This window comes from Rhyacophila brunnea, unplaced genomic scaffold, assembly GCF_057557595.1.
Source record: "Rhyacophila brunnea isolate RB1 unplaced genomic scaffold, BYU_Rbru_1.0 scaffold_20, whole genome shotgun sequence".
In the NCBI taxonomy this organism is placed as follows: domain Eukaryota; kingdom Metazoa; phylum Arthropoda; class Insecta; order Trichoptera; family Rhyacophilidae; genus Rhyacophila; species Rhyacophila brunnea.
Window position 1 is genome coordinate 6,626,373 of NW_028232860.1, and position 14,128 is coordinate 6,640,500.

The following is a 14,128-nucleotide window of genomic DNA, read 5'->3' on the forward strand; positions in this document are numbered from 1 at the left end:
GAAATGAAATAAAACTGAAATAACCAGTTTCATCATAATATTAAATTTCTATTATATTTATAACCAAAAATAAAGAATTACATTTTTTTTCATAAAACTTCTATCAATTATGATGCTCTTACACTGATCCATTCACTGAGACTTTAAGAGAATGCTTTACGGTATTTTTGTATAGAACTATACTGCCCCCATTAGCAAAAAGGCAGCTATTTGCCAAAGTCACATTTTGAGATAATGAGACATTAACGTTTTTTCAACTTTTCTTAATATTTTTTTTAAATAATGTGGATTAATCATTTGACTTATGCTGTAAAAACCAGTATATTTTCAATCGATGCTGTGTTTTTGCTTATGAATCTCGTTATACTGTCTTCTTGTTTAGAATAACTACCGTTTTCGTGAAAAAAAAATGCGAAACAATATGTCGATTTTTATATTGAAATAAATTTTATACTGCTTTTGACTTTTTGTCAAATGGTTCAGAATTTCACGTAGAGCATTATCATTCTGTACACTAACTCAATTTGTGATTTTTGTCAAAAAGCTCCCTTTTTCCTTATGTTGGCAGTATATAATATTATATCGAGATTTAGTTCATGTATTTGTATCGTATATATTATTTAAGTAAGTTATTAAAAATGTATTGTTTGTTTAAAAAAAAATAAGGTTTTTTTAAAAAACAACATTCAATTAAAATTTTTATTGAAATTTTTTTTATTTTTTATTAAAAAAATTCGTCTAACACACTGATTAAGAAGCTGTATCTTGACACTTTACCATCTTTCACAGTATTTTGATGCTTTGCCTGACTATGGATACACTTGAAAGATAATCTATTTTGCTTTTAGTTGGAACTGAATTTGATAAAAACGATCCGGTGATAGCTCCTGCCGAATTCCATCTCCCAATACCCTTTGCAACGGAGTGTGGTGATGACAATATTTGTTACTCTGATCTCCATATTGAGGCTCACATTCTGGACATTGGGTAAGGACCTACATTGCAATATATATGATAGGTATTACCATGACCCCCACAAGCGGGGGCTGACAGGGCTCTAACATAGGAGCCCGGCGTGGCAGGTTGATTCGATATGTGAGATAAACACACGTCATAAATTAATTTGCTCTAATAAATAGTAAAAAAATCGCCTGCGGAACTCTTTCACGACGGAGATGTTAACATTTAAAAATGAGTACTTTCAAGCCCTGCTCTGGTCCATTAAACGTCAGGGGCTTTGTCGGTACATCTAAACGTAGCCGGCCCAATGCAAGCGTTGGATTTGAATACTTTAGAAAATTTGGCAGCGCATTAGGAGGACACTCACGGCAGACCAGCTGAAAGCCGCTGGTATAAATATATTGATTGATCATCCTTATTTTACAGAAGTTCCGGTTTTGTCCTGGGGTCCTCTGACAACGTTAAGCTGCAGATGATGTTGCATAATGAGGGCGAACCTGCATACCTGACACAGGTACGGGTTAGGATTCCTCATCCAGCAGTCGTTGCCAGACTTCCACCCACTTGCCAGCAAGATTCACCAGAGCAGCTAATTTGCAATATTGATATAGCTCTACACAAAGATATTATCAAGGTAAAGAATTAATAATTAAAAATTCCTGTCTTGACAATGGTGTGACAACCCAAATTGCTATAATCTAAAAACTAATGTGTATATTCTAAAAAAATTAGGTCAGGGCTCGAAATGGGCCAAAGCTCACCGAAGCGTCGTTCCGGTTCAATAAATCCCCAAAATTATCGCTCAGTCTTGTGGAAAAATTAATTTGACTATCTGACCACTTATTTTTATAAAATCTACATAAAATTAGATAACTAGGTATGTTAATATTTTCGGAAAATTATTTAACGCTCCGGTACCTACTTAAAATTTAAGATTTAAGTAGGTAATTGAGATCCCCGGGGTTCCAGCGGCTAGCTCAGGTGTCCATCGAACCCCGGATTCACAAAAAAAAAGTACGATATATTTGAGGGTGGAATTAAATAAAACCACGTCTGTCTCGTGTAACTTGGTATTAGCTTATATTTTACACTTTCTTTACATGTTTAGGTTTTTACAATTAGTTACGCAGGTCCGTATATGTCGGAAAGGGGACGCTTACTAACTTATTTATTTTTTTAAACTTCGCGTACCCACGCCATTAGTAAAAGGGACTAGTGATTGGCCAAATCTTGATCGCATGATCTTTGATTCGGCGAATCACGAGCCTGACCCTGGCGCCGGCGCGCGAGGATTTCACGCACAATGCGCGGCAAAATTTATTATATTTGAATACTTATATTTAGTCTTAAAATTATCGCTTTCATCCATCATCATTTATACTTTTTAAATTAAATTCAATTTATCTTAATTACACCTCCGCCCAATATGCGATTTTCACACACCGGACGAAGGCCTTTACTTATGATTAAAAAATACTTACGTGGTTGAGCAAGGAATCAGATTAGATGTTTTATGAAGCCGTTTCTAGAGGTCAGGGTTACGTTTCGACTTATAGCTACTAAATGATTATTTTACACCGGGAGAAGCCCGCCTGTAACAGGGGTGTATCATAATGAGGGTTAATATTAAATTTTGTAGCCATTTAAAAATATATATTTGGCTCTTGAAATTATTAAATAATTATTGACTCATATTTAACTCATATTTGGCTCTTCTGTGTCAAAAGTTTGCCTCAGTCTGGTCAATGCCTATTCGCAGTAATATTCCAATGTACTGTTTGTTTTAAGTCATTTTATATTTACTCTGCAGCCATTGGAGCTGGAAATCAATGTACGAAGAGTTAAAGAACCACAACTCAACATTAAGATTGAAGCTCTGACTAAGAGTGAAGAAGTCACACCAAACGATAACGCAATAGAAGTAATTTTACGCTTGACCATCCACGCCAAACTAGATGTCATCGGGTGAGTTTTACAAAAACACTTTAAAACGAAAACAATCAGGAATACTGTAATATATTTGGAATCAAGTATATGGACCTCCGTTGACTCTAGCATTATAATCCCCCATTACAACCACCCGGTCTCTTCGGGGGATGGTGGAGACTGCCGGGTGGAGGGAATCGTAGAAGGCGTCCTTTGTTTGCGCATAATCATCCTCAGTAAGGGTAGAACACTGAAAAACAGTCAAGGAGCTACCAGGCATCTTGAAGGAGGCATGTATCAGCCTCTCCGAGATCTGTTCCCATTTCACGAGGCAACGGGCCGCTCACTTTGACATCAATACTGCCACTCCCTGGCGATGATATTGCTGCTGACCCAGTGACGTTCCGTGGGGGTAGGCAGATTGAGCGTCGCTTGGGGGCGGCAGTTATTCGAAGGGCGGCAAATTGAGGAGAAATAGCTATCTAAGCTTAGTAATAACTAAAATTCCATTATAAAATCAGCTCCCTGGTTGGAAACAAAATGTATTAATTACCACAAAAGGTTTAACAGGACTGTAAATTTTTGGTCGGGTTTGCGATGTCTAGTTTACTTTCGTTGTCCTTGGACGTCACTTCCTTGATGACTAGCAGTGACACGTGTAGATTTGCAAATTATAGGTAGGTACATACTTATATAATTAATTTATTCAAATTTATTTCACTCACTCGTCAATCGCGAGATTTTAAAGTTGTCAGGTATATTTTTAAATGTATCAGAAACCATGGACTCGCAATATTGTGTATTGGAGGAAAGACGGCATTTAAATTAGATTTAGTGGTATATATTTTGTTAGTAATGTATCCATACACATTTCTTAGATAGTGGAGTCATGAACGGATGACAAAAATACGGTATAAAAAATAGGGCGGCATTTTGGAACTACCCAGGGGCGGGATTTTATCTAGGGACGTCACTGTCCTGACCTGAGTAAACAATAGAGTAACCCTTAATCAACTTTCTCCCGGCTCCTTTCCAGCGCACTTCCAGCGCACACATACAAACTTAGGTAAATAAATATTTTCAGAAATTTTCTACCATTAAAATATCTTTAAATTTATTATGTCATTATTGTCACCAGGAAATCTATCAAAGAATCAAACTCGTACTGGGATTCTGACGAAAATGATTCATCCAAGCTTATTCGTTTCGATCATATGTACGAAGTACAAAAGTCTGGTGTCAGTCCTGTGGAAGACGCCATACTATCCGTGATGATTCCACACACCTATTCATCGGGCACCGAAAAGTTTATATTCACCAAGATTCATAAGCCGGAAGGTTTTATATCCGGCCATCCGTTCTCATGTGAAACAACAGAAACGATAGACATTGTCTACACAAATAACGAAGCTAATTCCATTACAAAACAAATCGTTCAACAAGATAAAACGTCAAATAATGATACTTGGACGATATCCGAGTCACTCGTGCGTACGAAGCGTACTGATATCTTGGAAGAAACCGCTGACAAAATAATGCATGTGGAGAAAACAACAATCACAGATGAAAATATAACTGATAATCCCAGTTCAGGAAATAATCATACAAATGAATTACCAGCTAATAGAACCGTGCGACTCAATTGTGAGTCTGAAGGAGTTACATGTCATGAAATGCGCTGTTTTCTTGGACCCCTGCAGCAAGAACAGGCAGTCGCCAGCCTATTGGTAAAGATGGAACTAAATATGTCACTACTAAAAAGTATGTTTATTTTCAAATTGTTTTATCAGTAAATAAGTACTAGAGATAAATAGAGTGGTTACGTCATGTAAGTTATACGTAAAACATTTTACCGTGGCACAGTTCGTCGTGAGCTTTTTTATCGAAAAGAGATGATACCGTGATATGATGATCGTATACTATACGGTCTCCTATTTTATTCGATTCAATATGAACATAAATTCAATTTTCATAGCTGAGTTTGGCAAAATTCAAGAATAAAAACCTAACCTAACAAATAATCCAGTATATCAGCTATTTTCAAAATTTGTTTGCTGCTGGCTTCCTGTATAGTGTAAACCGACAAGAACCGTGTTTTATTTGGACATGAATTTTATGTCAGTAGGTACTATACGACCCAAAGAGGTTGGACAGTCTTTAATATACTGCCATATATTTCCGATACAACATTTCACGGTGAACTGCATACGTATAAGTTTCCGGACACGATATAGAGTATAGTTACAGAATCAATCTCTACAACAGTTTATCCCAACCAGAATTTTGTGGACCAGGCCCAATTTTAGGTTGATTGGACCGCTTAGGTCAATCGGGCCTCACGTTCTAGAGAGTCTCGCACCTTAACTAACTGCGAGCACCACAATATAAAAAACAATAATAAACTGAAACGATAATGTTCATTTTTAATTGCTGACAAATATTTGAATTAGTATAAAACCATTGAAATGAGTGGTTCATAAGCCAAGTGAACCAAGTCCATTGTGGTTAGTTTTGAGTAAGTAAACTAGGTTCAAACATAATATTTGAGTAATTCTAATTCTGTAAGGGTATGTATTATATTAAGTTAGTAATGATATATAATTCGGCATATTTGATAGACATATTTTTATTATAAAAACCTTCAAATTATGTCAATTGAAAGATCCGTACTCTACGGGAGCGTAAAATGAAATAATAAATTTGGGGGCATTCCTCATTTGAAAACGGAAGTCCGATTAGCTGCATTGGAGGGGATTGTTAGTTCACAGTTTTAACACGTGGACAACAAGTTCTTACAGTAGGATAACGATTTATCACTTTCATAAATATTTTGTTAATTTTACAGAACCTGTTATGGGACATAAAGATATTCTGGTACTGGAAACACAGAGTAGACTTCACGTAAAGAGCTTTTATACATTAAATAATGTCATAAATCGTGGAACTGCGAAAGTGCAGTCAGTGTTTGTCAGTGAGCCGCCAGAAATACAGGTCCAACTCTGGATCATTATTACATCAGTTGTTGTCGGAATACTCCTGCTTTTGCTGATTGGTACAGTACTAATAAAGGTAAATTTGACGTATTACTTTAGCCAATTATTATATTGACCTTCTTCTCATCACCAATTTCGTGCCCCTGACTGAAATACTTGTATTATTGATTGTTATCTTATTAGTTAACACATTAAATTTCCAATACGTTACCCTGTGCTATTGTTTTTCCAGTAATAACGATTTGTACATTAATTGAATGAATTATTAGTGATTAGGTGTCTAATGATCTATTAGGTAGGGTTTTTTACAAACACTTCAACTACTCTTAATCTGTTTGTTTTTTTCCTCCTTTAATCCTTGAATTAATGGGTATGTGTTAAAGTTTTTACCTACTGTATTGTATTAATTTATTATATAAGTTAGAATTAACTGTATTTGTTGTCAGTGTGTATTTACCATTGGTGAGTGCGCATAGCATGGCCCACAAGGGCTGGCAGGGCTCTAGCCTGGGGGCCCGGGCCTAGGGGCGGCCCGGCGTTCAGGTCAAGCTGTTAAGTGAGATAAACACACAATGCAAATTTTCTCTAATAGTAAAAAAGTCATGCGCTATCTTATTTACGAACTATTAACATTTAATAATATGTTACTATATGATACAACTTGATATGTTGTGATGATTGGTATTTAGGTACGTGTAGAATTTTATGTTATGATTAATTTTAATGTTTCCTGACTGATAAAAATGCCATTGTACCCAATATGGTAAGGGGTCACATTTATTTAAAAATACAAAAAAAAAACACTAAAAATACACTTCAGCGTGGAACCGTGGGGTTCCGCGGAATACCATTTTGGGAGCAGTATTGTAGAACATCGCACTGCCCATAAACTTAAAGATAGGTAGGGGGCCCCTAAACATTCTGGCCTAGGGGCCCGCTTTAGGATGTGGGGGCCATGGTGCATAGTGCCTGCAGATGCTGAAAGGCAAAACCTTGGTTGCAAAAAAACGACTCAAATGGAATATACAAAACTTAAATCCATTAGAATTTAAATTCAAATTCTATCAAGTGGTCGGATAGAATTAATATTGAAATAATAGCATTATTGGGATAAAACCATTTTTGTTTGAATATGCTAAAAATATGCACCATTGTCCGATATAATAATATGTATATCATTATCGTCTTAGCCATTCTGGCTGGATAAAGGTACTTCCTTGCTGTCATCATTCTTGTCGGTACTTATTCTTTCGTGTACTTCAGTTAAACTTGATTATTTCATCGATCTAATGGGCTTTGATGTGTCAATGGCAGTGGATTATAGATCTTTCAAAATATATCTTGGAGACTTTCCTAGCAGTGGCAAGGGGTGGATGTAGATTTTACATATTGCACACAAAATTTTGTCAGTCATACTTATTTGTTCTTATTGAACCAATGCTCGTCTGATCGTCTGCCACGATTGCCAAAATCTATTATCTATGGATTTCCGGGATCGTGATCAAACTGGAACAAATTCTATTTCCGTCCGTCACGATCCATTCATTAGCAAGCGAAGATTGCCGAGAACATATGAAAATATCAGAAAACGCGCCCGCTAGGTTTGACAGCTGAATTTTGATGTAAAATTGCGTGGGAAAACTGTTCAGTTTAGCCACCAATCTAATAAAGAAATAGTTTTTGGTCAACCTATATTTTTAATAATAGCAATGTTTATTTTAAACCAATCAATAGCAAGGCGTATATTAATTAGCTTTGTAATATTTACAGATGGGATTTTTCCAGAGGACAATGAAGGAGGAATTGAATGCGTTAAAAGAGGCAGCGGTAAGAAATATTTTTTTATCATTACATGTTAAGCACCAGCTAGACGCTCATGCTTTACGACAAGCTTACCTGCGCAAACCAGTTTGTATCGGGAAGCCCGTGTGTATGGACAGGAAAACTGAAGCTCGCGCATACCGAAAAGCACTGTAAAATTCTATACCGCGCAGGCAAGTCGTTGCCGTCTAGCCGGCGCTTTAAGTTTGAATGAGGTATTAATTTCAATTAAATACAATTTACTGAAAAATTACCTTTGAAACAAAAAAATAAGAGGACAATAAAGTATTATTGTGAGTACGTTTTTACACGCAGTTGACGAAAAATCCCGGAAGAATGAATGCCGCTAATCTGTATCGAAAAACTATCTTACTCAACAAAAAAATATTAATTGAAGGTAGAAGGCGGGATCTATCTATATTCTATATTATACTGTTAATTCTGCCTATAACGCCATTCCAGGCATCGGATGATAGAATTTTTTTTCCTATAATATATTGGATAAAACAATTATTGTAGACGCAAACCAACACAAAATGTATTGGTTTGTGTAGCAATATAATAGCACCTGTACACGTGCATAAATTTACTTGCAGCAATAGTGTGTATTTTAAATGTGCTCACTGTCTCGCCAATCTCATTCTTCAAGAGTAAGCAAGATGCGATGTTGTCATTTTATGGTACTATTTGACAGTCGTAAAAATCGCTTAACCCCAAAATGAGTCTCTCCGTGGTGTAGTTTGTTTTTTTTCCGGCAGGTTCGGTACTATCGTTCTACTGCGCAGACGCAGATATCGAACAAACTCCAACTGTCACGTGAAAATTCCGAAACTTCTGAACTTTTTTGATTTATGCATGCAATCTTGCAACTTGCAATAGGATAATATATATTGTTTACGCGTGCATTTTCTTGGTATGGCCGCGATAATACGTACTGTCAGCAGTAAACCCATGCACGTGTAAACGGGGTATTAAGTTGTTATTTTTTATTTGAAGAAAATTATTTGGGTTCAAACTTTACAAAAAATAAGAAAATGATCTTTTAATTAGTCAAGAAGTAAATATTGTTTCTAATAAAAATTCTAATTACATGAAAACACATAATAAATGCAATTTACAATGACTGGTACTTACTTTTCCTATAATGGAAAGCAAAATAAAAAGCTTCACATCTGTCGCATACGTAATCTAATAATAATATACTTAATTTATTTTAATCATAATGGGTATTATTAATTATTCCAAATAATTTTAATTGGAATCACTATGTAAATTAGAGACTTTATTTAATTACATTATTTATAAGACTAAGTACTTACCTCAATTAAATACGAGTAGAAATAAAAAGGACTTCATCCTTAACAATTGTACATAAATTCATCTCAAATTATGGACATAACACTATCACCTTCTACTACAGGGGTTATCAAAGTGTGTGCCGAGTAAAAAAATAATTTACACAATTAAATACGCCCTGTACTACCTGTACCTATGTAGCAAAAAATGAGAGACATGGCAAATATTTATATTTCAAGATCAACCCTTTGTTGAAAAGGTTTTCGAAGTCTCACTCTAGACTGACTTCTACATCGAGATGTACATGTTACTGCGGCTGTTTCTGGAACTAAAACCATTGCAATACTGCCAGCATGTAAAAAGCGTGTTGTAATGCTGAAATCGCATACAGCGCCATGGCGTAGGTGTCAATATATTAGTTCGCGGAATGGGACAGAAAGAAAAGAATATATAAATGTTTTATATTTTTATTTTTCAATATAATCTCATCGGACATGAATACACTTCTTAGATCTATCGATTAATTTTTCTAAACCTTCATAAAAATAATGTTCCGATTTGCCTTCAAAATGCTCGTTTACGGCTGCCCGTTGGGACTCATTATCATCAAAATGTTTTCCATATAAGTCTTTCTTCAAATTTGGAAACAAGTAATAATCAGTAGGTGCCAGATAAGGACTGTAAGGTGGGTGAGGTAATTCCTGGAAGCCGCATTTTCTCATAGCAGCCATTGCAATTTGAACCTTGTGAACAGGTGCATTGTCGTGAAGTAAGAACACACCTTTTGTTAATTTGCCCGCTCCTTTTTACTTAAACAGATTCTTTTAAGCGACTTAAAATATTAACGTTGTACTGTCCTGTGTTGTCGGTGCCTTTTGGTTTATAATCTATAAACAGGATTCCTTGTGAAACCCAAAACACCTTCCCAGCCGATGGTACAACCTTGAACTTCTTGGGGGCTGAACCACCCTTTTTATGCTACAGCATGGACTCCTGTCTTGACTTAGGGTCATAATAATGAACCCACCTTTCATCTCCTCTAGCAATTTTGTTGGTAAGTTCCTTTTGATTGACGCCAGACTGCTTTAAAAACTGCTGAGAACATTCCACACAGTTACTTATTTGATATGGCATAAGCATTCATGGCACCCATCTTGCACTTACCTTTGACATCCCAAGATTTTCGTGTATAATTCTGGAAATTGTTGTTTTGGATAGATTGCACCTGTCTGCGATTTCGGTTAGTTTTAGCTGACCATTTTCCATAAGGGCATCTTCGATTTTTAATACCATTTCATGTGTAGTGATGTCACTTGGCCTTCCACTACGGTCAACATCTTCTAATGACCCTCTACCGTTTTAAATAAACGTGACCATTTGTAAATCATGATTTTACCACAACAGAGATAAACCAATTTTATTTCATTTTGGATGGTTTACTTTTTCCGTTTTGTGAGGAATTTAATTACTGCATGAAGCTCAGTATTTGATTTTTTTAAATTTCATAGACTTTCATTTGTTCTTTTAAATATTGGAAGCGATGTATGGAACAATCAACTTAAAATTGCACAAGTATACCTAAAAAGGATTACCTAATAATAAAAAAATAATTTTAACCCTAATATTATGTACTTGCAACTTTCACCACCATACTGCGAACTCCCCTCGTAGAAGCTGAACAGTAGTCTCACATCTATTAATTCCTGAAAGAATTATTTACTGTATTACGCAATCAATCCTGTTGAAAATAGGTTTGAGTCTTTGCTATTATTTTATGTAAAATATTGTCATTCTGAATTTTATTTTTTTTACTAGCCATAAACATTATAACAACAATGCACACCCAATTGATTTTTTTCTCCCTATTTTCCCTAACTGATGTTGAACTATTCGTTTCTATCATGAGATTAATGTTTATATTTTTTTTATACCAACAGGCTACCAGAAACTCGATGGAAGATATCAACTTGAGAAAAGACAATTTGAATACTGAATAACACATTTGGATAATATCTATGAAGAATAAGTGTACAGTTTATTTATTACAACTAGACAATATTATGAATTACAAACCTCCAAATAAACTCTGTCAAATACAAACTTGCTCTTTTAAATGTACAGAAATATCACGTAAAAACACCAGATTGATGCTTTTCCAATGTAAGTTGAATTTATATGCCAGCCATATTGACAGCCGAGTACACCGACAAATTCATTCTTGAGGAGTTAGTTAATGATGAAAGATAGATTCATCTGTCGGAGAGAAACTCTTCAGTTCTATGGAAAAGTGATTCGAAGGGGGGCAGTTCTTGACAATAATTGGCAGCAGACACCAGTGGCGAAGGGTGGAGGTATGCTGTTAAGATCCACCATAAATACTGCACATTAAACCAGGGGGGGGGGGCAAACTGCGGCCCGCCAGGTATTTTTTGCGGCCCGATATCATTAATTGGACTTCTGATAACGAATAACTTTTTTATATATTTTTTAAAAAATATTGACAATAGATTGAAATTTGTTTAGCAATAGTACGCGATCCATTTTCCATTTAGATATTGATAGTGTACCGACAGAGCTACAACTTGAGATTATTGATCTGCAGTGTGACACTGATTTAAGAGAATTGCATCGTCGTGAAGAAATCTCCAAATTTTACAATGCCCTTAATTCAGACAAATTCGACCAACGTAAAGATTATGCAAGAAAAATGTTCGTTATTTTTGGATCAACCTTTATATGTGAACAAACATTTTCGATCATGAACCTCAATAAAAATTCTTTACGATCAAATATCTCCGATGCCCATTTACAAGCAGTTTTGAGAACATCAACTACAAAATTAACACCTGAATTTAAAAAAATGTTAAAAAATCTACAACAGTTTTATTCTTCTCATTAATTTTTTTGTAATGTTTATTTTTCGTGATGATAAATAGTGTATATCTAAAAATGGTATTTTACTTGCGGCCCGCCGATCATTTTGAATTCTTGAATTTGGCCCTCCAGCCAAAAAGTTTGCCCCCCCCTGCATTAAACTTTGTCAGTCATACGTATTTGTTTTCATTGAAAATTCTCAGATGCTGTTGGTTAGTTTTTAAAATTCAATTAAACCCTGCGAAACCATGCCATAATACATAATAGTCAAAAAATACTCATCTATCTATAAAATATCTAAAATTATGCAATTAAATCATACATGATGTTGGACATTTTGTAGATAGAATAATATTTTTATGTATTATTATTTGGTATAGGCAGAGGAGGTTAATGAATTTCAAAAAATGAACAACAATATGAGTAATATGTATTAATCCAACGAAAATAAGTATAAATGAAAAAGTATGCACAATTATCACAATATCACCCAAAATATGCCAAAACTATTATGGTTTGGTTTAGCCAGGGTTTAATTTATTTTTAAAAACTAACTAACACCATCTGTAAAGTGTAGTCTTAGTTCAATTAAGACAAATACGTATGACTAACAAGGTTTAATGTGCACTATTTATGGCAGATCTTAACAGCCTACCTCCACCCTTCGCTACTGGCAGACACGGTCAAAGAAGAAGAACACACCCACATTCTGGACCGATCAAATCTAGAATACAACCAGTTGTGAAAAGCTAATGGCTATGGATGAGTTGGAACCAGGGCCGTATCTAGGGGCTGGTGACTAGGGCGATAGCACTGGGCGCCTAGGCGCTGCAGGAGCATAGGGGGTGCCAAAACGATGCCAGGAGCATAGGGGGTGCCAAAACGATGCCAGGAATTTTAAGAAAACTCAGTCACTAAATTGTTGTAAATGATAAATTAAAAATTTTGACAAACTTGAGTTACTTAACTTATAAAAACGAAACCTGTCCTATTCGAAATGGACAAATAAATGGTAGCCGCGAGTGTTTCTACACTACCAATGGCCGTAGCAAGGTCTTAGGTCTTTTAATTGTTATTTTCAGGAATTAGTATTCCGGTGGGGTTGTTGGGCACAAAATCTACCTCTTGCCCTGGGCACCAAAGTACCTTGCTACGGCCCTGGATGGAACCACCAACTTTCCGACCTGCAGTCAAATGCAATACTAAATATCATCCTTTGCTACACACTATATCATTATAGATATTCGAGCTTGTAAGCAAACGAGAAAGGTCTTCTCTAACCAAGCAACCAGCGAAAGGGATTGTTCACTATAGGAGCGAAATATTACAATATAGACCACAATCCCATCCCTATAGCGTTACGTCAAAGGTAAGTTCCAGAACATCGTGCGCCGACCGGGTAAAATGACATCATATTGGTCTGAGTAGAGAGCAATTACAGATTTGAATTATGGTTTGTTATTATAGACGCTGCAGCTTACTGTTCACGGTCAAATTATGTTTGTTATCTCGTATGTAAAATGCCTGTAAAACTAAAAACAATAGAATTCATTATTTTATAAATTTAAAATCGGTAATAAATACAATGTCGGTAAGATATTTTGATTTAAGTCTACTCCAATTTAAATCAGTGAAGATAAAAATAATTTTGCTACCTACCGCATTTCTGGAAAATTAATATTTCATTATCCTGTGTGTTGACTAAACGCGAAATGATGTCGGTTATTTATAATAGATATAGAAAAATATTAATTCATGAATTCTAGTGATAAGCTAATAAATCTTAATACTATTTCACAAAGTGCGGTTTCATAATAATCATTATTCATAGTGTACAAATTGCTAAAGATACCTAATGTACTTATATAGAATAAGATGGCTTCCGTTAAAAGTAAGAGATATTTATCCACTATAAGAGATACAATCGTTTCTTAAAACTAATCCAATAAAGATTTAAGTGACTCACATCATGTTTTATTAAAAATATTAAATGTAAATTGTCAAAGTCCCAAATGTCAATAACGTTTTGTCAAATCAAAAACAACGCCGAATTGATTTCATTTTTCAATAAGGTAAGTTTCCAGCACACCCTCAAAAATTACAATCCAAAAATCACCGGCCGCCACTGATTATAACTGCATAGTAATGCTACTTCAATTATAAAATTTTGTGTCATTTCTTTAAAAATATATAAAAAAGCAAAAATAATAAAAAAACACCCATTATAATTTTTACACGGGGTCCATTTTTGACGCCAC

General features: G+C 35.2%; 1 protein-coding gene across 4 annotated transcripts in view; it reads left to right on the top strand.

The window, feature by feature from the left end:
- Window positions 1-11,941, top strand: part of LOC147071122 (integrin alpha-PS3-like) — a 58,279-nt gene extending 46,338 nt beyond the window's left edge. For 2 of the 4 annotated variants that reach the window (XM_085947847.1, XM_085947848.1), the window contains 8 exons: window positions 849-987; window positions 1,387-1,594; window positions 2,771-2,925; window positions 4,025-4,647; window positions 5,732-5,955; window positions 7,650-7,706; window positions 10,934-11,022; window positions 11,391-11,941. In XM_085947847.1, the coding sequence (XP_085803973.1) occupies window positions 849-987; window positions 1,387-1,594; window positions 2,771-2,925; window positions 4,025-4,647; window positions 5,732-5,955; window positions 7,650-7,706; window positions 10,934-10,993 (1,466 nt within the window). In that variant the 3' untranslated portion in view covers window positions 10,994-11,022; window positions 11,391-11,941. Of the gene's footprint in view, window positions 1-848; window positions 988-1,386; window positions 1,595-2,770; window positions 2,926-4,024; window positions 4,648-5,731; window positions 5,956-7,649; window positions 7,707-10,933; window positions 11,095-11,390 lie in introns of those variants that run through there. The other 2 variants (XM_085947845.1, XM_085947846.1) reach the window with 1 other exon arrangement.
- The last annotated feature ends 2,187 nt before the right edge of the window (window positions 11,942-14,128 follow it).